Consider the following 25,209-nt stretch of genomic DNA (forward strand, 5'->3'; position numbering starts at 1 on the left):
TCTGATGCTTACATCTTCTTTCCACAACAGAGCACTCTCCAGCATGGACTGTTGAGCACTTAATTTGGGGTTAGTATAATTCCCACTGACGTGGAAACTTAGAAATATCCTCACATTTGAAATCTTCCAATGAAGAAGAGTACATAAATGTGAAACTAATAATTTTCATATCAATTCCTTAGTTAAATTATACTAATTATGTATAAATTAAAAGTATTGTAAATACATCATTGAAACTAACTTTATCTGCTTGGTTTTGCTGTTTTTTGAAATGTGGCTGCTTAGAAATTTAAAGTTACATGGTGATTGAGTTAATTTCTATTCAACAATGTTGCTCTGGGAAAAGTTATTTATGTATTCAACAAATATATAATTGCATGGTTTACTTTTTCCCAGCACTATTTTAGAGGTTGGACATATGTTGATGAGTAACATAGGCCATATATAGAATATTTATAGTATAGAAAAAGTATAAAGGTGTATGACAGAGCTTTAAAAAGACAGCAGGTTAGGAGAACTGAGAAGGATAGGAATTTTACTCCTTTGTGGAGTTAAAAGCTAGTGTTTGTTTTTCAACGTCTGCATATATTTATACATAATAATAACTCCACTTATCATGAGGAATGCTGGGCTGGAAGAAGCACAAGCTGGAATCAAGATTTCTGGGAGAAATATCAATAACCTCAGATATGCAGATGACACTATCCTTATGGCAGAAAGTGAAGAGGAACTCAAAAGCCTCTTGATGAAAGTGAAAGAGGAGAGTGAAAAGGTTGGCTTGAAGCTCAACATTCAGAAAACAAAGATGGCATCTGGTCCCTTCACTTCATGGGAAATAGATGGAAAAACAGTGGAAACAGTTTTTTTGGGCTCCAAAATCACTGCAGATGCTAATTGCAGTCATGAAATTAAAAGACACTTACTCCTTGGAAGGAAAGTTATGACCAACCTTGATAGTATATTAAAAAGCAGAGACATTACTTTGCCAACCAAGGTCCGTCTAGTCAAGGCAATGGTTTTTCCCGTGGTCATGTATGGATGTGAGAGTTGGACTGTGAAGAAAGCTGATCGCCGAAGAATCGATGCTTTTGAACTGTGGTGCTGGAGAAGACTCTTAAGAGTCCCTTGTACTGCAAGGAGGTCCAACCAGTCCATTCTAAAGGAGATCAATCCTGGGTGTTCACTGGAAGGACTGGTGCTAAAGCTGCAACTGCAATACTTTGGCCACCTCATGCGACGAGTTGACTCACTGGAAAAGACTCTGATGCTGGGAAAGGTTGGGGGCGGGAGGAGAAGGGGACGACGGAGAATGAGATGGCTGGATGGCATCACCGACTCTGTGGACATGAGTTTGAGTGAACTCCGGGAGTTGGTGATGGACAGGGAGGCCTGGCGTGCTGTGATTCATGGGGTCACAAAGAGTCGGACACGACTGAGTGACTGAAATGAACTGAACTGAACTGATGTTATTGTGTGTGTATCATACTTCAATTCAATCTCTTATGAGAATTTTAATGAAATATGTTCCTTCATTTTCAATAACTTTTCTTTAGGAAACAAGACCCTTTGCGAACTACTACACTGTATTTGCTTTAAATAGATGTAATTTAGAGAACTATTTCCTTAGCATCTGTTTATCATTTTCACATTCTGCAATTTTGAGGTCTTTTATTTAATTCACTGTTCCATTTAAGTATCCAGAGATATCATGTAAGTGAAACAGTAATTTAAAATTATGGATTCTACATCGTCCAGACATCGGATTCTTTGGCTGAACCCTTTTCATTCAGTTGGTCACTTATATTCTATTTCCAGCTTCCCATGGTGCAGACAAGGTATCAAACACCAGGTTGATGGGTGCTTTTCCTCTGAAGAGATTTCGTTTTCTCCATGAGCTTTAAAATTTGTGCTTCATCCTTAGATAAAGTCTTATAGGGTTTAAATTATCTATGTAGTTTAAAATAGGTGTGTTTTTCATTGCTGCTTCTGATAGCCAGAAAGTTAGCTAAGAGTAACCGAGAAGCGGCCTAATAGCTGCCTAATCCCACCAAGCAATTTACCAGCCCTGCCCCTAATATTGGAGAAGGAAATGGCAACCCACTCCAGTATTCTTGCCTGGAGAATCCCAGGGACAAAGGAGCCTGGTCGGCTGCCGTCTATGGGGTCGCACAGAGTCAGACACGGCTGAAGCGACTTAGCAGCAGCAGCAGCAGCAGCATCCCCTAATACGTTCCCACTAGTTCTCAAAAAAGTCAGGAGCCAGTAAAAAAGAAACCCACCTGGCGACTGGTGGACCTTCCCTGCTCTAGCATATGCGCACACTTCAAACCATCCTGTACTAAAGCAACCTTGGTGGCCATTGGACTCTCTGACTACTTATAAATATTCCATGAATACTGAATACATACATCTAATTGTAACAGACTGAATTATGGGAAGGACACGTACGGTAGAGAATCTTGGTGTATAACTTGCAACTGTCAATCAAGGCTGTCAATCAGCGACACACTCCCACACCCACACCCCCCATTATGCAAATGATCCTGCCTTAAAACCTCGGTAACCCAGCCCTCCAGGGCCATTTGCCTCCCTTTGCATGGCCTATTTTTCTCTTGAAGTGTTCTCTCTGTCTTTCTTTGTGTGGACTCAGTCGCTCAGTTCTCTCCGACTCTTTGCCACCTGTTCTTTCTTTCCTTATAGTTAGTAAACTTTCTTGCTAGGGGTAAGACCTTAGATTCTTCCTTGTGTCCTTACCAAGAACTGAGGCCCACAGGAGGGAGGGTCTCCAGACCCTCCTTCCACTAACATTTCTACCCAAGATGTGGTTTGGACATGCGTGTCAAATGAACTTCAAGTTAGGAAGTTGTCTTCCATTTTTAAATGATGGTCTCTTCTCCACCAGCTGTGTTACATCCCTGTGGAATTGTTACCCTCATTTAGCACAAGCGTTATTCCTCCTTAATAGGTCTCCACACCCTTTCTGTGACTTGTCCCCATTATAGTTCTTACCTCTTTGATCATCACAATGTGATATTTTTTTCTTTGGCCTTGATCTACCAAACTCAACTAAGCATCTGGCATCTTCTTCTTCTTCATGTATCTATTAATTTTTTTTCCTTAATTTTTGTAGTGAAACTAACATGCCAACGATTATGCCCCGCTATGAATTTTCAAAATAGACGCAGCTGATGTAAGCAGCACCCTGATCAAGAAACAGAACACTGATGCTCCCAGAAACCTTGGCATGCCCCTTCCCAGTCATTACCCGCTAAGGGTAGCTACTAACTCTCTGGAACTAATAACACCGTCTATTGGAACATTTTTAGGTTAAATTCTCCTCATTTATTCTATAATTTTTTTTTAAGTTGTATCTGAGTCTTTTCAAATATTACCTTAGATAGAATTCCATTCGTTGTCTTCGTTCCATGATGTGCATCAGCAAATCTCACCCCACGTGCAACCCCAGAACTTTGGTTCCCATTATTTTGTGTCTGGTTCTGCTTACCTGGAAATAACACCTAAGGTCAATAAATTCTAAATTTTAACTCTGAAGGTTTCGAAGTATGCTGTACTATCAAAACAAATGGTTTCTTGGACTTCCCAGGTGGTCCAGTGGATACGAATCTGCCTGCCTGCCAACGCAGGAGACATGGGTTTGATCCCTGGTTCCGGAAGAATCCACAGGCCTCGGGACAACTAAGCCTGTGCGCCACAGCTATTGAACCTGCGCTCTAGAGCCGGAGAGCTGCAACTACTGAGCTCTCGTGTCCTAGAGCGCTCCCCACAGCAAGAGAAGCGACTGCAAGGAGAAGCCTCCATTGCGCAACTAGAGAAAGTCCCCACACAGCAACAGAGACCTAGCACAGCCAAAAATAAATAAATGTGAGAAAAAGATTGCTGTCTTCCTGAAAAAACAAACAAAAAACCAAACGGTTTCTTGGCAAAGGGCAGTATTTTTACTTATTAATCCCCCAACAACACCACTGAAAAATATTTAACTTGGCTTTATTTTTGTTGCAAAATATGATAAATCCTCCAAAAGTAGAATTCCAGTCATCAGAACTGAAAATTTTACTGAGCAGTCTCTTGAAACTGGTTTACTTTTCAATCCATGACACAAAACTTTCTCAACAGTGGCTAAGTTAAATTGTATGCATCAGGCAACAGGCAGGTTTGCCATAAAAGCAGCAAAGTTGTGTACAACTAAAATAATTTTTTGTTTATATTTTCTTGACTCATTTAAATTATATCTACTTAGTGAGTAAAGTCAAACAAAGACAAATAACATAATCATATCACTTATATGTGGAATCTAAAAAAAGTGATACAAATGAATTCATTTACAAAAGAGAAACAGACTCACAGACATAGAAAGCAAACTTTCCGTTACCAAAGGGGAAAGGAAAGGTAGGGGGAGGGATAAATCAGGGTGCTGAGATTAACATATATATACCACTGTACATAAAATGATAATCAACAAGGACCTATTGTATAGAACATTAACTGTATATACATACATACATATATATATACATAAAACTGAATCACTTTGCTGTTAACACCTTAAACACAGCATTGTAAATCAACTATCTCCAAAACAAAACAAAAATTAAATAAAAGATCATATCACACCTTACAGCTGGAAGGTACTAATTATGTATGTTTTAAAAATACAGAGAGCATAAACAATACAGAAAACTTTGGTGGAATATACTTTTTTGTCTCAATACACTATCTAAATAAATCTATTTTCTTAAAATGAGACTATTAATCTCAAACAAAACTATTTTAAATCAGCAACACAAAAAATAGTATTAAACATATCTTTCTAAGAGACAAATAACACAAGTAAAGTAAACATTTTGGCATTTAGTGTTTTCATTTGGTGGGACATAAGATGTTGCATAGAGAAAACTTTAAATCTATTGTAAGCAGCCACTGTCGCTGCTGCTGCTGCTAAGTCACTTCAGTCGTGTCTGACTCTGTGCGACCTCAGAGACAGCAGCCCACCAGGCTCCCCTGTCCCTGGGATTCTCCAGGTAAGAACACTGGAGTGGGTTGCCATTTCCTTCTCCAATGCATGAAAGTGAAAAGTGAAAATGAAGTCACTCAGTCGTGTCTGACTCTTAGTAACCCCATGGACTGCAGCCTACCAGTTTCCTCTGCCCATGGGATTTTCCAGGCAAGAGTACTGGAGTGGGGTGCCATTGCCTTCTCCAGGCTATTGCCCATGAGGTCACAAAAGAATTGGACATGACTTAGCGAGTAAATAACCACAACAAGAAATGTATAAAAACTCTAAGAAGAAATGATGTTATCAATTAATGTAAATGTGACTCAAGCACTCTAAAAATAAAATCAGTATATTATAATTTAAAATAAAGGATATTATAAAAATAGAGGGATGCTGGGAAAAACAAAAGCAAGTGTAACAGAAGACTAAAAATGAGAAATTAAATGAACCTGAGAGGCATGACATGATATCAAATGTAAATAAATATCAACTAAGGTGTGCAGTGAAAAAGTTGGCTTAAAGCTCAACATTCAGAAAACGAAGATCATGGCATCTGGTCCCATCACTTCATGGGAAATAGATGAGGAATCAGTGGAAACAGTGTCAGACTTTATTTTGGGGGCTCCAAAATCACTGCAGATGCTGATTGCAGCCATGAAATTAAAAGACGCTTACTCCTTGGAAGGGAAGTTATGACCAACCTAGACAGCATATTAAAAAACAGAGACATTACTTTGCCAACAAAGGTCTGTCTAGTCAAGGCTATGTTTTTTCCAGTGGTCATGTATGAATGTGAGAGCTGGACTGTGAAGAAAGCTGATCGCCGAAGAATTGATGCTTTTGAACTGTGGTGTTGGAGAAGACTCTTGAGAGTCCCTTGGACTGCAAGGAGATCCAACCAGTCCATTCTAAAGGAGATTGATCCTGGGTGTTCATTGGAAGGACTGATGCTAAAGCAGAAACTTCAATACTTTGGCCACCACATGCGAAGAGTTGACTCAATGGAAAAGACTCTGATGCTGGGAGGGATTGGGGGCGGGAGGAGAAAGGGATGACAGAGAATGAGATGGCTGGATGGCATCCCCGCCTTGATGGACATGAGTTTGAGTGAACTCCGGGAATTGGTGATGGACAGGGAGGCCTGGCGTGCTGCGATTCATGGGGTTGCAAAGAGTCGGACACGACTGAGCGACTGAACTGAACTGAACTGAAGGTGTAGAGTATAAAGGTGAAAAATGAAAGTAAAGCTTAAAATAAGGAGAAGTATTAACCAATACATGGAATGGTTTGGAATTTTCAAATAGTTGTTAAAAATAAAAATGTCAAAATACAATGTAGGAAGTGTGATAGATATAGTTTTAAAGTAAAATATATTGTGAATAATAAAAGAATACAGGAAAGGTATTGGAAACACTAAAGAAAAATAATAAAAAAATGAAAAGTAATAGCTATAGAGGAAAGGAGAAATAGTGGCAATATCATGAGAAAGAAGATAAAATACAATCATATCAAACAGAAAATTGATGGAGGATTAAATTTGAAATTTAAAAGAAAGGAAGTCTCTGTAAGGAAGCTTAGAATTTTTGTACCTCTCTTTTCTTCTCAAAACTGAGTATCTCCGATCCTTATTAAAAGCAGCCAGCCTCTGCAAAAAAAATGAGACTTCTTGGAAAGGCTGGGTCTGACTGCAAAGTCTCCCGGGGGTCCCCTTGTTCCCTGCTGTCTCCAGCACCTTGTTTGTTGGGGTCATCCTGATGTGCCCAGAGAGGCAGCAAACTGCTCTCCCAGATGCAGAAAGATTCTCATGGTAAACTTATTAGGGTTATTGATGAGGAGACAAAGTCATCATCTGAAGATGTAATTTTTCCCCCAGTTGAACTACATTAAAAAGTAAACTTTAGAAAATTAGAAATCAGAGTTAGTTGCCACTCCACTGATGGAAACTCCCCCAGGACTTGATAAATCTGACCTCAGAGGAGCTGTTCAGAGCAAAGGTTCACTTTTCCAATTCCCTTGTTATGCTTCCTCTTTTAGGGCTTTCTCCCGGCCAAGAACTACTAGCTCTTGTGAAGTGCAATTGACATAAAACACTGTGTAAATTTAGGTCTGTAAGGTCTGCAGTCCATGGGGTCAAGAAGAGTCAGACACAACTTGGCGACTACATCCCAACAACAAAAGTTTAATACCTACAGTGTGTTGTTTTGATGCAGGTGTTCATTGCAAAATGATTATCATAATAAAGTTAGCTGACATCTCAGTACCTCACAGAATTAGCATACTTTTAATAACGAGAACAGTGGAGACCTACTCTCTTAGCAACTCTCACATATACAATACAGTATTGTTAACTGTAGTAAGCTCCAATGCTTTGGCCACCTGATGTCAAGAGCCAACTCACTGGAAAAGACCCTGATGCTGGGAAAGACTGAGTCCAGAAGAAGGGGGCAATAGAGATGAGCCGGTTGGATGGCATCATCGACTCAATGGACCTGAGTTTGAGCAAACTCCAGTAGATAGTGAAGGACAGGGAAGCCTGGTGTGCTGCAGTCCCTGAGGTTGCAAAGAGTGGGACATGACTTAGCAACTGAACAACAGCTACTAGAGTAACCATGCTGCCCTTTAAGATCCCCAGAATCTACTCATCTAAGACATGGAAGCTCATACTCTTTAACTCAGATGTCCCCATTTCCCCCACACCCCAGCCCCAAACAACCACCAATCTGATCTCTGCTTTTATGAGTTTGGCATATTTAAATTCCACATATAAGTGAGATCATACAGTATTTGTTTTTCTCTGCCTAGTTTGTTTCACATAGTATAATGCCCTCAAGATCCATTCACATTGTGGATGGATGTTCTTCATTTTTTAAAATTTATTTTTTTATTGAAGTATAGTTGATGTGCAGAGTACATCATGAGGAATGCTGGGCTGGAAGAAGCACAAGCTGGAATCAAGATTGCTGGGAGAAATATCAATAACCTCAGATATGCAGATGACACTACCCTTATGGCAGAAAGTGAAGAGGAACTCAAAAGCCTCTTGATGAAAGTGAAAGAAGAGAGTGAAAAGGTTGGCTTGAAGCTCAACATTCAGAAAACAAAGATCATGGCATCTGGTCCCATCTCTTCATGGGAAATAGATGGAAAAACAGTGGAAACAGTGTCAGACTTTATTTTTTTGGGCTCCAAAATCACTGCAGATGCTGATTGCAGCCATGAAATTAAAAGACGCTTGCTCCTTGGAAGGAAAGTTATGACCAACCTTGATAGTATATTAAAAAGCAGAGACATTACTTTGCCAACCAAGGTCCGTCTAGTCAAGGCAATGGTTTTTCCCGTGGTCATGTATGGATGTGAGAGTTGGACTGTGAAGAAGGCTGATCGCCGAAGAATCGATGCTTTTGAACTGTGGTGTTGGAGAAGACTCTTGAGAGTCCCTTATACTGCAAGGAGGTCCAACCAGTCCATTCTAAAGGAGATCAATCCTGGATGTTCTTTGGAGGGACTGATGCTAAAGCTGAAACTGCAATACTTTGGCCACCTCATGCGACGAGTTGACTCACTGGAAGAGACTCTGATGCTGGGAAAGGTTGGGGGCGGGAGGAGAAGGGGACGACGGAGAATGAGGTGACTGAATGGCATCACCGACTCTGTGGACATGAGTTTGAGTGTACTCCGGGAGTTGGTGATGGACAGGGAGGCTTGGCGTGCTGTGATTCATGGGGTTGCGGAGAGTCGGACACGACTGAGCGACTGAACTGAACTGAACTGATAGTTGATGTACAATGTTGCATTAATTTCTGGTGTATAGCCAAGTTATACACACACATACTTTCTTTTTTATATTGTTTTCCATTACGGTTTATCCCAGGATATTGAATCCAGTTCCCTGTGCTCTACAATAGCACCTTGTTTACCCATGCTATATGTAATAATTTGCATCTACTAGCCCCAACTGTCAGTTCATCCCTCCCCTTCTTCAGTTTTTAATAACTGATAATATTTCAATATCAGTCAGTTCAGTTCAGTTCAGTCGCTCAGTCGTGTCCGACTCTCCGCGACCCCATGAATCACAGCACGCCAGGCCTCCCTGTCCATCACCAACTCCCGGAGTACACTCAAACTCATGTCCACAGAGTTGGTGATGCCATCCAGCCATCTCATTCTCTGTCGTCCCCTTCTCCTCCCGCCCCCAACCTTTCCCAGCATCAGAGTCTTTTCCAGTGAGTCAACTCGATATAGAGACAGGAAAAATATATATATATACCACATTTTATTCACACATTCATCCACTGATTAACACAGAGCTTGTTTTGATATCTTGTTGTTCAGTTGCTAAGTTGTGTCCGACTCTTTTCGACCCAATGGACTGGAGCACACCAGGCTTCCCTGTCCTTCACTATCTCCCAGAGTTTGCTCAAACTCATGTCCATTAAGTCAGGGATGCCATCCAATCATCTCATCCTCTACTGTTCCCTTCTTTTCCTGCCTTCAATCTTTTCCAGCATCAGTGTCTTTTCCAGTGAATCAACTCTTTGCACCAGGTGGCCAAAATATTGGAGCTTCAGCTTCAGTATTAGTCCTTCCAAAGAATATTCAGGATTGATTTCCTTTAGGATTGACTGATTTAATCTCGTTACTTTTCAAGAGTCTCTCGGGTACATGAATAATGCTACAAAAATGGGCACATACATCTCTTAAAGATGGTAATTTCATTTCCCTCAAAATAAACCCCAACGTGGGATTAGTGTATTACGTGGTGCGTGTTTGCTCAGTCTGACTCTGAGACCCTGTGGACTGTAGCCCTCCAGGCTCCTCTGCCCATGGAATTTCCCAGGCAAGATTACTGGAGTGGGTTGCCATTTCCTACTCCAGGGGATCTTTCTGACCTAGGGATTGAACCCACATCTCTAGGGACTGAGCCCACATCTCTTGAGTCTCCTGCATTGGCAGGTGGATTCTTTACTACTAGCGCTACCCTCAGAAGCCCTCTGTTTTATACATAGTAGTGTGCGTATGTTAATCCCATTCTCCTAATTTATCCACCCTCTCCCTCCCCTTTGGTAATCATAAGTTTTATTTCTATGTTAAAGTTCAATTTTAAAAGCTCACGGAGAACATAAAATTTCTTCAAAGGAAAAGAATCATTCATTTCATTTGCACCAGGGAAAATTGGAAGTCAGGGGAAAAGTGAACTATTAGGGGTTAAGCCCATAATCCTATGGCTGGGCAAAGTGGAATACATCAAACATTCTGAACAAAGATTCAAAGTCTATGTCACTTTCATCATAACCCTGAGGACTTAAAGCAATGAATTGACTGAACAAAGGCTTCAAAACAACACAAGCTGAAGAAGAAGAAAAACGGTGCGGAACAAAGAAATGTGCACATTCCGTCTATTTAAAGCAAATGTTGCAGCAGAGTAGATAGGAAAGTGTCAGGCTGTTTAATAAAGAATTATTGAAAATGGAGGGACGCATTTCATTGGCATTATCACATAGCATATTGCAAATTGCAAATATATGAGCACAGCATTCGTGGGATTACTATCATGGATAGATTCACACAGACATTGAAAGACACCTCCAGCAATTCACTGTGCATAAGGGTGACAGCCCCAGCACTCCCAATTCACTTATCCTGCTCAAATTATTGCTTTCCTTTTTAAAAAGATTTACTTTAGTGAAATATTGTTAACTTACAATGTTGTGTTAGCTGCTTGAATAATTTATAGCTAACTCTATCATGTGCATTTACATTTTTTAGAGAACATTGCAAATAATCTCCCCAGCAATTATACTTTGCCTGTGTTAATCACCCATGCACGCCCCACTCTTTTGAGAGCTTAGAACATGTCTAATGCCTAAACATGCTATATCCATTTGTTAAATAGATAAATGACTTTCCCTAGAGCAGTGCACATTAATAGAAACATAAGATGGGTCCAAAATGTAATTTTAAATCTTCCAGTAGCTGCAGTTTAAAAAAAAAGAGTAAAACAAAGCAGATTATTTGATGATATGACTATACTACATTTTGCTTAACCCAAATTATTATAATCGAAGCAAGTAATCAAGATGAAATAGGAAAATTATTAATGGGATGTTTCTGTACTCTTCTTCCTTGTGAGAGTCAAATCTGTGTGTATTTTTCACTTACATTTCATCTTATTTTAGCCGACTAGCCCCATTTTAAGGGTTCAAGAGCTACGTGGCGTTTTCTTCTTTATATAAATCATTCCAGAGACCCCTACATTGCCTGCAGGTATCAGGTCATCTCCTCAGTGTTCTTCAAGAAAAAGTCATTCTCATCTTTGAAATGGAAGAAATACATTTGGAAACAATTTTATTATTTTTCATCAGCACAAAAGGGCAGATCATTGGATAGCAGGAAGAAATGATTCCGTTAATTCTCTTCAGTCTCCAATTTTTCTCATGTTTATAAAACAGATAAAGGGTAATAAAGTTGTCTGAGAAATAAAAGAAAACAAAGCAACTGACTAGGGAAAGAATGACGTGGGTGGCTTGGATTTCAGGAGACGGCTGGGGGCAGAGAGTGGGGCTGTGAATATGCTGGGCTCGCCGGCGGTGTTTGTAGAGGAGGGTCACCATGTAGAGACTGGACCACGCCATGAGGATCACAAAGACGAGATCTCGAATCAAGATGACGCTCAAAAATGCCATGGAATAGTAGTGGTGTTCCAACTGGTTGGTCTGGCAATACAGTGTGGAATACCCAGAACCAACAGTTGTGAAGTTGAGATTGGCTACTACTGTTTTGATGATGTGGATATAAAGCAGCATGTTGATGACCCAGAAGACAAGGAAAGAGGGGTAAATGCACGTAGAGAGTTTCGATTTAAGCCTCGCCCATCTAGAATGAACAGGACTGATGGTGATGGCTTGGTAGGCACTCAGGAGAGCGGTGGTACAGATGGAAAGACCCCGGGTAACTCTATGTGTGAACAAAGTTGCTTTACAGCCAATGTCGTCTAGAAAATGTCGTACTCCAAAGGATGACATGACATCCGGTATCAACTTGAACATGATGGTCAAGACATTCACCAAAGTCAGGTGTATGAATATGACATCAATGGGCTTTTTCAGGTGAGACTGAGTTATGAAAATGCACATTTTTAACTTGAAGAGAACCGAGTTCCCCATGAGCCCAATACAGATCTGAGATATGAAGAAAAATTCCAAAATTGCATCACTCGCAAGCATCATCTTAATCCGGTTTTATGGCTTTCATTAGGTCAACCAGACTGCAAACAAAGCAAAATAGATTATATTCTGAAATCGTAAATTATAGGGTCTGTTCAACTTTTCTGTATTTCAGACCCACATATGGCTCTCTCAGAACTGGATTACAAGGATTCTTGAGAATCTTTGAGTACAGAATTCAGTTTTATGAAGAAGGTGGAATTCAAATACTAACACCATTAATTCTAGTATATTACCTATGACATGTTGGGCCAATTAAAAAAAAGATAAATTTTAATTTGCATCTTAGAAGGCATTTTAAAGAACATTGATTTACTTGGCTGAACTGGATCTTAGTTGTGCCACGTGGGATCTAGTTTCCTGACCAGGAATCGAACCCAGGCCCACTGCATTGGGAGCATGGAGTCTTAGCCCCTGGACCACTAGGGAAGTCACTAGAAGGCATTTTTGGTACATATACACAAGAGAATTATTTTTGTGTGCATGCAAAGTAGCTTCAGTTATGTCCGGCTCTTTGCCACCCCATGAACTATAGCCCACCAGGTTTCTCTGTCCTCGGGATTCTCCAGGCAAGAATATTGGAATGGGTTGCCCATGCCATACTCCAGGGGATCTTCCTTACCCAGGGATCGAACCAGTGTCTCTTTGTCTTTTGCATTGCAGGTGGGTTCTTTACCACTAGTGCCACCTGGGAAACCTCAGTAGAATATTACTCAGTCATGAAAAAGAATAAATTAATGCCATTTCCAGCAACATGGATGGACCTATAGAAGAAAATGAAGTAAATCAGAAAGAGAAAGACAAATACCACATGATATCACTTACATGTGGAATCTAAAATATGCCCAAATCCAATCTATCTATGAAACATAAACCAACTCAGAGACATAGAGGACAGCTTGTAGTTGCCAAGGGCTGGGGGAGAGGAATGGAAACTATTATATATGGATGGATAAACATCAAGGTCCTACTGGATAGCATAGGAAACTATATTCAATACTCTGGGCTAAACCATAATGGAAAAGAATGCAAAAAAAGAAAGAATGTTTAAAAGATGATATGGGGAATGCAAATGAGAGACAATGGTAAGACAGAAAAGCTGTATACAGATGGGTTCCAATTTGGGAGAAATTGCTCATAGAAAGAGAAAAAAAAAAAAAAGAGGTACAGTGAGGGTTTCTCTGCTAAAAAGATTACCTCCAGGAAGTGGGATTCAAGAATTATTTTTAACTCTCCAAGTTTTTTCTTTTTTTAACTGACTAAATATAATGAATGTGCTATCCACAGGGACTTCCCTGGTGGTCCAGTGGTTAAAGAACTTCATCTTCGAGGGCAGGAGGTGGGGGTTCAAGCCCTGATCAGGGAGCTAAAATCCCACATGCCTAATGGCCAAAAAAACCCAAAGCATAAAACAGAAGCAATGTCACAACAAATTCAAAGAAGACTTTGAAAATGGTCCTCACACACAAAAAAATCTTTTAAAAAAGAAAACGTATGCACAAATCTATATAATATTTCTTGAAAAAAGAAAACATTTTTCCTAAGAGTATTGAATTGCATTTTGTATCTGAACCCATATGTTTCAATAGTCTGACATTTCTAGAGAATGTAGCACTTCTAAAACCTAAAGAGAATCATATGTATTTGAAGTTCGTGTTTAGAATTTTAACTACATTATACAATACTTCTAAGACAATTACCACTTAGAAATTACCACTCAGAGTCTTCCCTGGCATTCCAGACTCTGTGCTTTCAATGTAGGGCGTGCAGGTTCAATCCCTGGTCCCAGAACTAAGATCCAACATGCAGTGCTGCATGGCTTCCCACTCCCAACACAAATCATCTCATAAAGAATTTTCCAAGTGCACAATTTGCCTCATGCTGCCTTTGTCCCATAGGTCAATTGCATTTTTCAGTGACATTTTCTGTTCTTAATAGTAAGTACTACAGAGTTTTGGCATCTAATGGGTAATGGCCATGGATGCTGCCAAACATTTTACAATATAAGGGTCTGTTCCCACAACAGGGAATTTTTTTTAGCTTTAAATAGCAGTCATACTGTGGCTGATAAAACCCAAACTAATCAATATTCCATGTGTATTGCTGACTGCCAAATATCTCCAATCCATGTCTTCTTGTAAACAATTTTATGTGCTTGTTACAAAACCAGAATTAGCTTACAGATAGAGTGTAAGAATGGTATGGCCTCCATTAAGGCTGGCATTCAAATTCACAAGGTTATTACCTCATCCACGTTTCTTGGAATTTGGAGTTTTCATGATTTCCAATTTCCTGGGCTTTGTAATAAAGTAAGCAAAAAATTAGAAAGAATTTTTTAATCATTATCTTTTATCATTTACAGAATCTATACATGTTAAAAAGGAAACTGATAGAATCATCAGCTTCATTTTTAGAATTTTTAAAGTGATGTACAAGTTTACTGGAAGCAAAGTCAGTATAAAAATAATCTGAATTTCTGTATTCCAGTAGGATAATTGTTTTAAAATGAAATTTAAGGAATTATACATCTCAACAGCATAAAAATTTCTTGAACCCAGGAATTAATATATATTTAGTAGAAAATATATAAAGCCTCTAAAATAAATGATGTTATCGAGCATTTTTAAATGAAAATGCTGCTGCTGCTGCTGCTAAGTCACTTCAGTCGTGTCCAACTCTGTGTGACCCCATAGACGGCAGCCCATCAGGCTCCCCCGTTCCTGGGATTCTCCAGGCAAGAGCACTGGAGTGGGTTGCCATTTCCTTCTCCAATGTGTGAAAGTGAAAAGGGAAAGTGAAGTCGCTCAGTCATGTCTGACTCGTAGCGACCCCATGGACTGCAGCCTACCAGGCTCCTCCGTCCATGGGATTTTCTAGGCAAGAGTACTGAGTGTACTGTAATTCAATTTGAGATAAAAACTTATATACATAAAAAAGAAAGATGCTGGGAAAAACAAAAGTAAAGATTATAAAATAGTAATTAAATGAAACTGAGAGGCACTGCATTATATCAAAAGTAAATAAATATCAGTTAAGGTGTAGACAATAAAGAGACTCAAAAAAGCATTAAAAAAGAGGAGATATTCGTCAAGTGGAATTGTTTGGAATTTTAAATAGCTTTTAAGAAACAAAAATGTCAAAAGTACAATGTAGAAAATATGATAGAGTTTTAAAAGAAAAATGAATTTTAGACAGTGAAAGAGTAATGAACAGCTGTTCATTATTTAAGTAATTTAAGAAATTTAGGAAACATTACTTAAGAAATACTAAAAGCGAAAAAGAATGAAGCATAAAAAACAACGTACCTGAAGGAAAAGAAATCGTGACAATATCGCGAGAAAGAAGATAAACATACTCACATCAAACAAAAAGTTAGCAGATTATATCTGAGCAAATGAAGTCTCTGTGAGGAAGCCTGGGGTTGGGAGTGAAAAGATTGAAAAGATTTTTAGGGACTTCCCTGGTAGTCCAGTGGTTAAGACTCTGCACTTCCCATCGCAGAGGGCATGGGTTCGATTCCTGGCGGTGGAACTAGGATTCCCCCTCCTCCTCAAGAAAATTAAAAAGGATTTTATACCTCTTTCTGGCTCTCAAACTGGAGTGTCTCAGATCCTTACTGAAAGCAACTGGCTTCCCCAAGAAGGTGAGGCATCTTGGAAAGGCTGGGTCTGACCCGCAAAGACTGTATATGAGGGATGAGATGGCAGAGTGTCTTTTCCCGGAGGGCCTCCTTGCCACCTGCTGTCTCCAGCACCTTGTTTGTTGAGGTCATCCTGATGTACCCAGAGGGGCAGCAAGTTGCTCTCCCAGACGCAGAATGATTCTCCTGGTAAACCTATTACATTTATTGACAAGAAGACAAAGGCACGATCTGGGGATGTACTTTTCCCAGGTTGATCTACATCATAAAGTAAATGTCAGAATCTAGACAAGTGTTCAAAGTTAGTTTCCACTCCCTGATGGAAATTCCCCCAGGACCTGATAAAAGCCTACCTCAGAGAAGCATCTCAGAGGATACGTTCACTTTTCCAACACAGCCTCCTCTTCTGAAGCTTGTTTTTTAAAACATCTTTTCTGACACAAAGCAATATATAACATGGGCTTCCCAAGTGGTGCTAGTGGTAAAGAACCTGCCTGCCAATGCAGGAGACATAAGAGACCTGAATTTGATCCCTGGGTCGGGAAGAGCCCCTGGAGGAGGGCATGGCAACCCACCCCAGTATTCTTGCCTGGAGAATCCCATGGACAGTGAAGCCTTGCAAGCAACCATCCATGGGGTCACAAAGAGTCAGACATGACGGAGCTGACTTAGCACAACAGCACAATATATAACATTGAGTCAATTTAAGGTGTGATCATTTGAAGCAAGTATATATTGCAAAGCGATTATCGTAATAAAAGTTGGTTAACATCTCAGTACTTCACATAATGTGATAAGAATATATTTAAGATCAGCTGTCTTAGCAACTTTAAAGTGAATAATACAGTATTTTAAAGTGTACTTTCCTGTGCTGTTCCTTCGATTCCTCCAAACTATTTTTCTTAGAACTGGAGATGTGTGGCCTTTGACTAAGATCTCTCCATTTCCCCCACCCCCCAGCCTCTGTCAGCCATCCCTCTGCTCTGTCTCTATGAGTTTGGATGTTTTAGATGTCACATGTAAGTGAGATCATACAGCATTTGTCCTTCACTGTCTGACTTACACTGTTTAATGCTCTCAAGGTCCAGCCAAGCTCTTATAGGTTTCTTTTTAAATTTTTAATATTTATTTATTTTTGCCCATGTTGCATGTTGGATCTTAGTTCCCCAATTAGGGATGGGGCCTGAATCCCCTGCAGTGGAAGCTTGGAGTCTTAACCACTGGTGGTGTTGTTCAGTCACTCAGTCATGTCTGACTCTTTTCGACCCCATGGACAGTAGCTTGCCAGGCTCCTCCGTCTATGGGATTCTTCAGGCAAGAATACTGGAGTGGGTTACCATTTCCTTCTCCAGGGGATCATCCTGGCCCAAGGATCGAACCCGAGTCTCCTGCATTGCAGGCAGACTCTTTACCTTCTGAGCCACCAGGGAAGCCTCCAGTATCTAAAGTAAACTGATACAAAACTGGAATTTGGTTTTCTATCTGTTGAGAGGACAAACTTTTAAAAAATTGATCTGCACTTGATTGTTGTTCTTGTTGTTCAGTCCCTAAGTCCCATCTGACTTTTTTCAATTCCATGGACTGTCGCCTGCCAGGCTCCTCTGACCATGGGATTCTCCAGGCAAGAATACTGGAGTGGGTGGCCATTTCCTTCTCCAGGGGATCTTCCCTGACCCAGGGGTCGAACCTGCATCTCCTGCACTGGCAGTTGAATTCTGAGCCACCAGGGTTTCTAAAAAACGTTTTCCTTACCTTTAAGTCATTTGCCTAAATAAATAAATATCTTGTGCCATGTCAAAATAATTAGTTATGTTCTTTGTTATCTTCATCATGTCTTTGGTTTTTAAGTGGATCTGGCCTTGATAGCATCAAAAGATCTAAGTTTTCTCTTAGTTTCTGTATTTGCCTACGAAATCTTTGTAATTTTGGTTAAATGGATAACTAAGCATTGTTTCCAACTGACCTATTTGACTAAGTGTTCTAAAACCCTTTAATATTTTTTTACAAACTTTTAAAACACCTCATGCGACGAGTTGACTCACTGGAAAAGACTCTGATGCTGGGAAGGATTGGGGGTGGGAGGAGAAGGGGACGACAGAGAATGAGATGGCTGGATGGCATCACCGACTCGATGGACGTGAGTTTGAGTGAACTCCGGGAGTTGGCAATGGACAGGGAGGCCTGACGTGCTGTGATTCATGGGGTCGCAAAGAGTCGGACATGACTGAGTGGCTGAACTGAGCTGAAAACATAAAGTTAAATTCTAAACAAGGTCTTTTTGACTTTGGACTAACTAAGATATTCAGAGACCCCTGAAATATCTCAAAGATTTGTTTTCTCTCCTTATTGAGAAAAAAGAGATTAAACTATTTGATGTATTAAATTACATGGGAAGCATTGTCAAATAAGTAACATTAACAGTTTATTAACAATGTGTCTATAGAGGTATGTTGTAAGTGTCCCAGAAATTGCAGGAAATTCCTAGAAGTTGTTTAGGTCCTGCCATAAAATTTTATCTGTCATCAAAATTAAGGCTCATACAAAAAGACTGAATTAGAATATCAAGAAAATACCCTGGGCTTCCCTGGTGGCACAGTGGATAAAAATCTGCCTGCCAGTGCAAGAGACACAGGTTTGACCCCTGGTCTGGGAAGATCCCGCGTGCCATGGAGCAACTAAGCCCTCGAGCCACAACCACTGAGCTTGTGTGCCGTAGAAAGCCAGGCTCTGCAACAAGAGATGTCTCCGCAATGAGAAGCCCAAGTGCTGCAGTTAGAGAGTAGCGCCTGTTTGCCACAACTAGAGAAAAGCCCTCGGAGCAACGAAGACTCAGCACAGTCAAAAGGAAATGAATAAACAGTTTTTAAAAAGAAAATTCCCTAAATGACTTTTATGAAAATATATATATATGCATAGTCACCATTCTTAACTCAGGATGTCATATCCTTTAGACAACCTGATGAATATTCTTATAAAATGTTTTATCTATTTACATAAACGCAACATCATAAACATGATTTCATCAAGATGAGATATACCCCTTGATATAGGCCAAAAGATCTTCTATAGGTTATCCAAACCCCTGGATGTTGGATATAAAAAACAATCTGTAATACAACATCTTTTGTAAAGGACTTTCTCTATTTGATACTTATAAAGACTCAGAAAGGAATGTCTTCAAGAGTAGAAATTCATCACCTTGGGCAATATGATGCAAAGAACCATTTATATAAGACTTTATAAGATGAAATTAGTAGAGGAGCTATGAACTGCCCTAAACTTTTTGAATAGTGTGGAAACATAGGTTAAAATTTTGAATTGTCACTTGAGCCCCAAGGCCACCTTTAGAAATCAATTCTGTAACATAAGAACACCTATACTCAGAGAAAGAACATGGGAAGATACTCCCTGAACCGTTATATGTAGTGGGGAAAAAAAAAACCCACTGAATTCCTGGGAATAGTGGAATAGTTGAAACCAATGTGGGAGAATCCATATCATGAAACAATCTCTGACTCTTTCATTGAGTTTTGTCTGTATGTGCCGATGTGTTTTGTTAGGATGGGGTGACTTTGTAACAGTGTTGGTGGAGCTGACCCCGTCATTTTGGGGTCCTCAGCTACTGATCATTCTTCTTCTACTGAATCTTCACAATGTCATCTCATCTGCTGCCCCACGATAGTGTCCAGAGATTCAAGGTCACCTGCATAATGAATCTCCTCTTGCCCAGGCAAGCTACCATCTTGCTTAGGTCCTGTCTGCATGTTGGGACTTCAAGCCTGCAGTCACAAACCAGAGCAGCTGGATACTTGCATCTCCAGGTCTTGGCATACCTGGTCCTGCTTCCATTCTGTAAAATGTCTGATCATTCAGATGATAAGAGTCTTCGAGTTTCTTGGTTTCTTGATTTTTTGGTATGCAGAGTACATCATGAGGAACGCTGGGCTGGAAGAAGCACAAGCTGGAATCAAGATTGCCGGGAGAAATATCAATAACCTCAGATATGCAGATGACACTACCCTTATGGCAGAAAGTGAAGAGGAACTCAAAAGCCTCTTGATGAAAGTGAAAGAGGAGAGTGAAAAGGTTGGCTTGAAGCTCAACATTCAGAAAACAAAGATCATGGCATCTGGTCCCATCCCTTCATGGGAAATAGATGGAAAAACAGTGGAAACAGTGTCAGACTTTGTTTTTTTGGGCTCCAAAATCACTGCAGATGCTGATTGCAGCCATGAAATTAAAAGACGCTTGCTCCTTGGAAGGAAAGTTATGACCAACCTTGATAGTATATTAAAAAGCAGAGACATTACTTTGCCAACCAAGGTCCGTCTAGTCAAGGCAATGGTTTTTCCCGTGGTCATGTATGGATGTGAGAGTTGGACTGTGAAGAAGGCTGACCGCCGAAGAATCGATGCTTTTGAACTGTGGTGTTGGAGAAGACTCTTGAGAGTCCCTTATACTGCAAGGAGATCCAACCAGTCCATTCTAGAGGAGATCAATCCTGGATGTTCATTGGAGGGACTGATGCTAAAGCTGAAACTGCAATACTTTGGCCACCTCATGCGACGAGTTGACTCACTGGAAAATACTCTGATGCTGGGAAAGGTTGGGGGCGGGAGGAGAAGGGGACGACGGAGAATGAGATGGCTGGATGGCATCACCGACTCTGTGGACATGAGTTTGAGTAAACTCCGGGAGTTGGTGATGGACAGGGAGGCCTGGCGTGCTGTGATTCATGGGGTCGCGGAGAGTCGGACACGACTGAGCGACTGAACTGAACTGAACTGAACTGATGGGAAGGGGCAATGCATGTCTTCTTCGTCATTGCCAGCATCCAAGATGGCTGGATTCATGTCTAGCCCATATAGACACCCAAGGAATATTGTGATAAATAAATGAATGTCACCACGCTCTCCATTACTCTTCAAGATCAAACTATTTTCTTGTGTGCAATTGTCTTTCATTTGAAACATATTATTTTTTGTTAAGGTTTTTCACAAGTATGCTAAAACCTTAACAGGCATAATGTCCAGCAACAATACTTCAGCTAAAAAAAACACAAAATCTTTAGTAGGCAAAGCCTGGATAAAATGGGGCAGTTATGAATGACTGGGTTTTTGGATTGGTGAATATCTATAGGCTGCAATTAAAAAAACAAACAAGCAAAGTGGAACTTGACTGGTGGTCCAGTGGCTAAGGCTGTGCTCCGAATGCTGGGGCCCCTGGTTTGACCCCAGATCAGGGACCTGCATCCCACATGCACCAACTAAAGGCCCCAAGGGCCGCAACTAAGACCGGTGCAACCAGAATAAATAAAAAAGTAAATATTTTTTAAAAGGGAAACCTGCCCTTAGGAACAATTTGGGAAACTGAGGGTAATTAACGCTTTTCGAGGTAAGTCAGACAGAGAAAGGCAAACCATATGATCTCATCTCATTTATTTGTGAAATCTAAAAACGCCTAACTCAGGACAAATATCCAATGGTGTTGCTTATATGTGGAGTCGAAGAAAGTAGTACAAATGAACTTGTTTACAAAACAGAATGTAGAGAACAGTCTTATGGTTAAAAGGGGGTGTGGGGAGGGGGGTAAAGTGGGAGATTGGGATTGACATATACCCAATGCTGTATATAAAAGAGATAACTAATAAGGACCTGCTTATAGCACAGGGAACTCTACTCAATACTCTGAAATGGCCTATATGGGAAAAGACTTTTAAAAAGAGTATATTTATGTATATGTATAACTGAATCACCTTGCCATACATACAAACACAATTTCAATAAAAATTTTAAAAATAATAAAAGATACCATAATTTAAAATTTTAAAATGAAAATTAAGGAAGCCTGACTCCTAGAAACGGACAGCAGAATGCGATTGTCAGGGGCTGGACAGCAGGGGAAATGGAAAGATCTTGGTCAAAGGATACGAAGTGCCATTTCTAAAACGAGTAATTTCTGGGACTCTGGTCAATAGCCTGGTCACAATAGTTAACACTAATGAACTATACTGTGCTGTATACTTGAGCGTTACCTGGAGTGTAGATCTTGAATGTTGTACACACACACAGAGACACAGGCACACAGGTAATAATGTGAGATGACCGAGACATTGACTTTATTATGGTGGTCATTTTGCAATATCAGCTGACCCACAACACGAAGGTTAGGGGCTCTGATGCCCGCACAATTGAAAACACAGTGAGTCCTCTGTATTTGTGGTCTTGGATCAGTGAATTCAGTCAACCGTGGATCGTATAGTACTACAGTACATATTTAGTGGGAAAAAGATCCACGTATAAGTGGATCCACTCATTTGCAAACCCATGTAGTTCAGTGTATCAAATCACCACATTATACTCCTTTAACTTACGCAGTGTTACACGTCACCTCTATCTCAACAAAGCTGCGGGAAAAGTAAAGATAAAAGTAGGAGGCATAAAAAGCTCAAGAGGGAAAGTGAACCATGATTTCCGAGGAGCTGCTCTAAGAGCAGAGTTTAACAAGCCCTGGGGGAATTTCCATCAGCAAAGTGAAAACTGACTTTGATCACGTCTTTCGATTCTGAAGTTCATGATGTAGATCTTCTGGGAAAACGTACATCCCAGATGGTGCCTTTGCCTCCTCGTCAATAAACCTAGTAAGTTTACCAGGAGAATCACTTTGCATCCAGGAGAGCAATTTGCTGCCCCTGTGGGCGCGTCAGGATGGCCTCAACAAACGAGGTGCTGGAGACAGCAGGTGAAAAGGGGGCCCGCTGGGAGGAGACGCTCTGCCATCTGGTCTCTCATATACATACACTCTTTGTGGGTCAGACCCGGCCTGTCCAAGCTGCTTCCACCTTCTTGGGGAATCGGACTGCTTTCCTTAAGGATCTGAGACTCTCAGCCTCAAGAAAGGGACAGCGGTATGGAGACCTTCCCACTATTCCCTTTCCCCATCCAAAACTTCCTTATGGAGTCTGCCACTTTTTTGAGTCTTAATCTTCAGTTAATTTTCTGTTCAACAGAAGCGTATCTTGTCTTCTTTCTTCTAACATTGCCCCCATTCTCTTTTCTATTGCTTTTGCTTTCTTCATTCTTTCATATCTTTTACTCATTTGTATCACTTAGAGATCCCCAATACTGTTTCACTGCCCCTCTTTTTGTTTCCGTTTAAAACCATATCATATTTCCTATATTGTATTTTGACTCTCAGTGTATCATTAGCAACTATCTGAAAATTCCATATGGTCCACATATCAGCTAATATCACCCTTTATTTAAGTTTTCTTTTGTCTCTTCTTTATTCTTTACATTTGGGTTCTGCTTCGTCACTCAGCCGTGTCCAGCTCTGTGAGACCCCATGGACTGTAGCCCGCCAGGCTCCGCTGTCCCTGGAATTCTCCAGGCAAGAATACTGGAGTGGGTTGCCATTTCCTTCCTCCAGGAGATCTTCCCAAACCCAGGGATCGAACCCACATCTCCTGTGTCTCCTGCATTTGTAGACAGGTTCTTTACTGAAGCGGGGGAAAGCCCTTCCTCTACATTTAGTTGTTATAAATTTACATGTGATAAAATTTGCCTCTTAGTTTCTCTTCATTCCTTTTCCAGCCATCAGTATGTCTCACTTTTGTTTTTCTATTTTAAGATTTGATTTTTAATAGATGATACTTTTTGTTATTGTATTTTTATGGATAATGCCATTTATCTCAAATTATTTTACATCATTTTCAATTCAAATGCTTTAATCACATGTAGACAAATATATACCATTGTTTTCTCTTAGAGGTTTTACACATTTCTAATCATACATTAACTCCTAGATTTAACAGATTTTATGCTATATTAATAGCACTTTAAACTGCACTTAAAAACTATTTTTATGCTGGCACCTAGAAATTAAAAAAATTTTTTTTACTGACTTTGCTTTCAATAATCCTGAAAATTACTCTGAAATAGTCCAATAGTTCAACCAATGATTCTATCGGTTTCCTTCTTTAAATTTATATGCTGTCAACGACAAAACGTCTTCCTTCTTCACTTTCTTTCTTTACAGTAAAGGCCATGAAATCTGAAAAAGTGGGGAATAGAAGGAGAGATGTTTTTACTTAGAGACGATCTCAAGTGTAAAGCTCTCCATGTGAACCCTGAATTAGGAGTCTTGCCATTGTTGATGCTTTTGTCAGGGTAAGAGTATTCCTTTCCATTGTTAATACCTAAATATTCCTATCATAAATACATGTTGAATATCTTAAATTTTATCATAGGATCTTCTGCATATATTAAAGGGATCATCTACTTTTGTTCTTTTAGCCTACTAGTATGGGTAATCATGCAGATGAAGTTTCAACCATTCAGCTTATCTTTTATGTTCAGATAAACCTTTGGTTAAGTGCTTCAGTTTTTATGCATTGTAAACATAATTTTACAGTTATTCTGTAACTTTTTTTTAAGCTTTTGCTTGTGAAATAGAGTTGGCATTGTCTTTTTCATACTTCGTTATTTTTTGGCTTCCAAAGTTATGTTAAGCCCATAATATGACTGATGGAATATTCTGTTATTCTCCCCTTAGCAGTGATTCATAGATGTTATTTATATCTACTGTGTTTGGCACACTTCAACATCGAAACACTCTTTAATGTATCTTCTGGATGAATTTTTCCTACTGAAAAATTCCTCATGAGGAGCTTTATATACTTATGTCTCTCTATTATTTCAATATATTGGGGGAGGTAAGTTAAAGTCGTCTGGAGTTTTGTCCCCCAATCTCCTAAATTTCCAAATTTATTGGCATAGATAATGGTGGTGTTGTTGTTCAGTTGCTAAGTCACGTTGGACTCTTTGAGACCTCCTAGACTGCAGCATGCCAGGCTTCCCTGCCCTTCACCATCTTCCAGAGCTTGCTCAAACTCATGTCCATTGAGTCGGTGATGTCATCCAACCATCTCTTCCTCTGTCACCCTCTTCTCCTTTGGCTTTCAATCTTTCTCAGCATCAGGGTCTTTTCCAGTGAGTTGGCTCGATAATTGTAGTATCATGTTATTTTTCTAATATTTGTCAACTTCTCCATCGTAGCAACATTTTTTAATTCTAATATTATTTGTGAATTCTCCCTTTTTTTAGAAACCAAATTCTATATCAGAGATTCTCAAGAATTCCTGGAATTGAAAGTCTGGAAGTGACACATCTTGGCCTGAAATACAGAAGAGTTTAATATACCCCTTACCTTTACACTGAACTGCCAATCCTTATACCCTTTCACAACCTCCATTACATATAACTTCACAATATAATTGATTTTATTTTAAACCTGGTTGACCCCATTATAGTGTATAAAGCATCAATCTCATA

The 25,209-nt window shown here is 39.9% G+C and overlaps 1 protein-coding gene across 1 annotated transcript; it reads right to left on the reverse strand.

Moving 5' to 3' along the window:
- Positions 1–11,304: 11,304 nt before the first annotated feature.
- LOC129546185 (vomeronasal type-1 receptor 4-like) lies at positions 11,305–12,237 on the reverse strand. Its single transcript, XM_055411046.2, has one exon. The coding sequence runs from the start codon at positions 12,235–12,237 to the stop codon at positions 11,305–11,307; it is 933 nt and encodes a 310-aa protein (XP_055267021.2).
- Between the last annotated feature and the right edge of the window lie 12,972 nt (positions 12,238–25,209).

This window comes from Moschus berezovskii, chromosome 22 (assembly GCF_049115385.1).
Source record: "Moschus berezovskii isolate FMDL1 chromosome 22, NW_MosBer_1.0, whole genome shotgun sequence".
NCBI lineage: Eukaryota > Metazoa > Chordata > Mammalia > Artiodactyla > Moschidae > Moschus > Moschus berezovskii.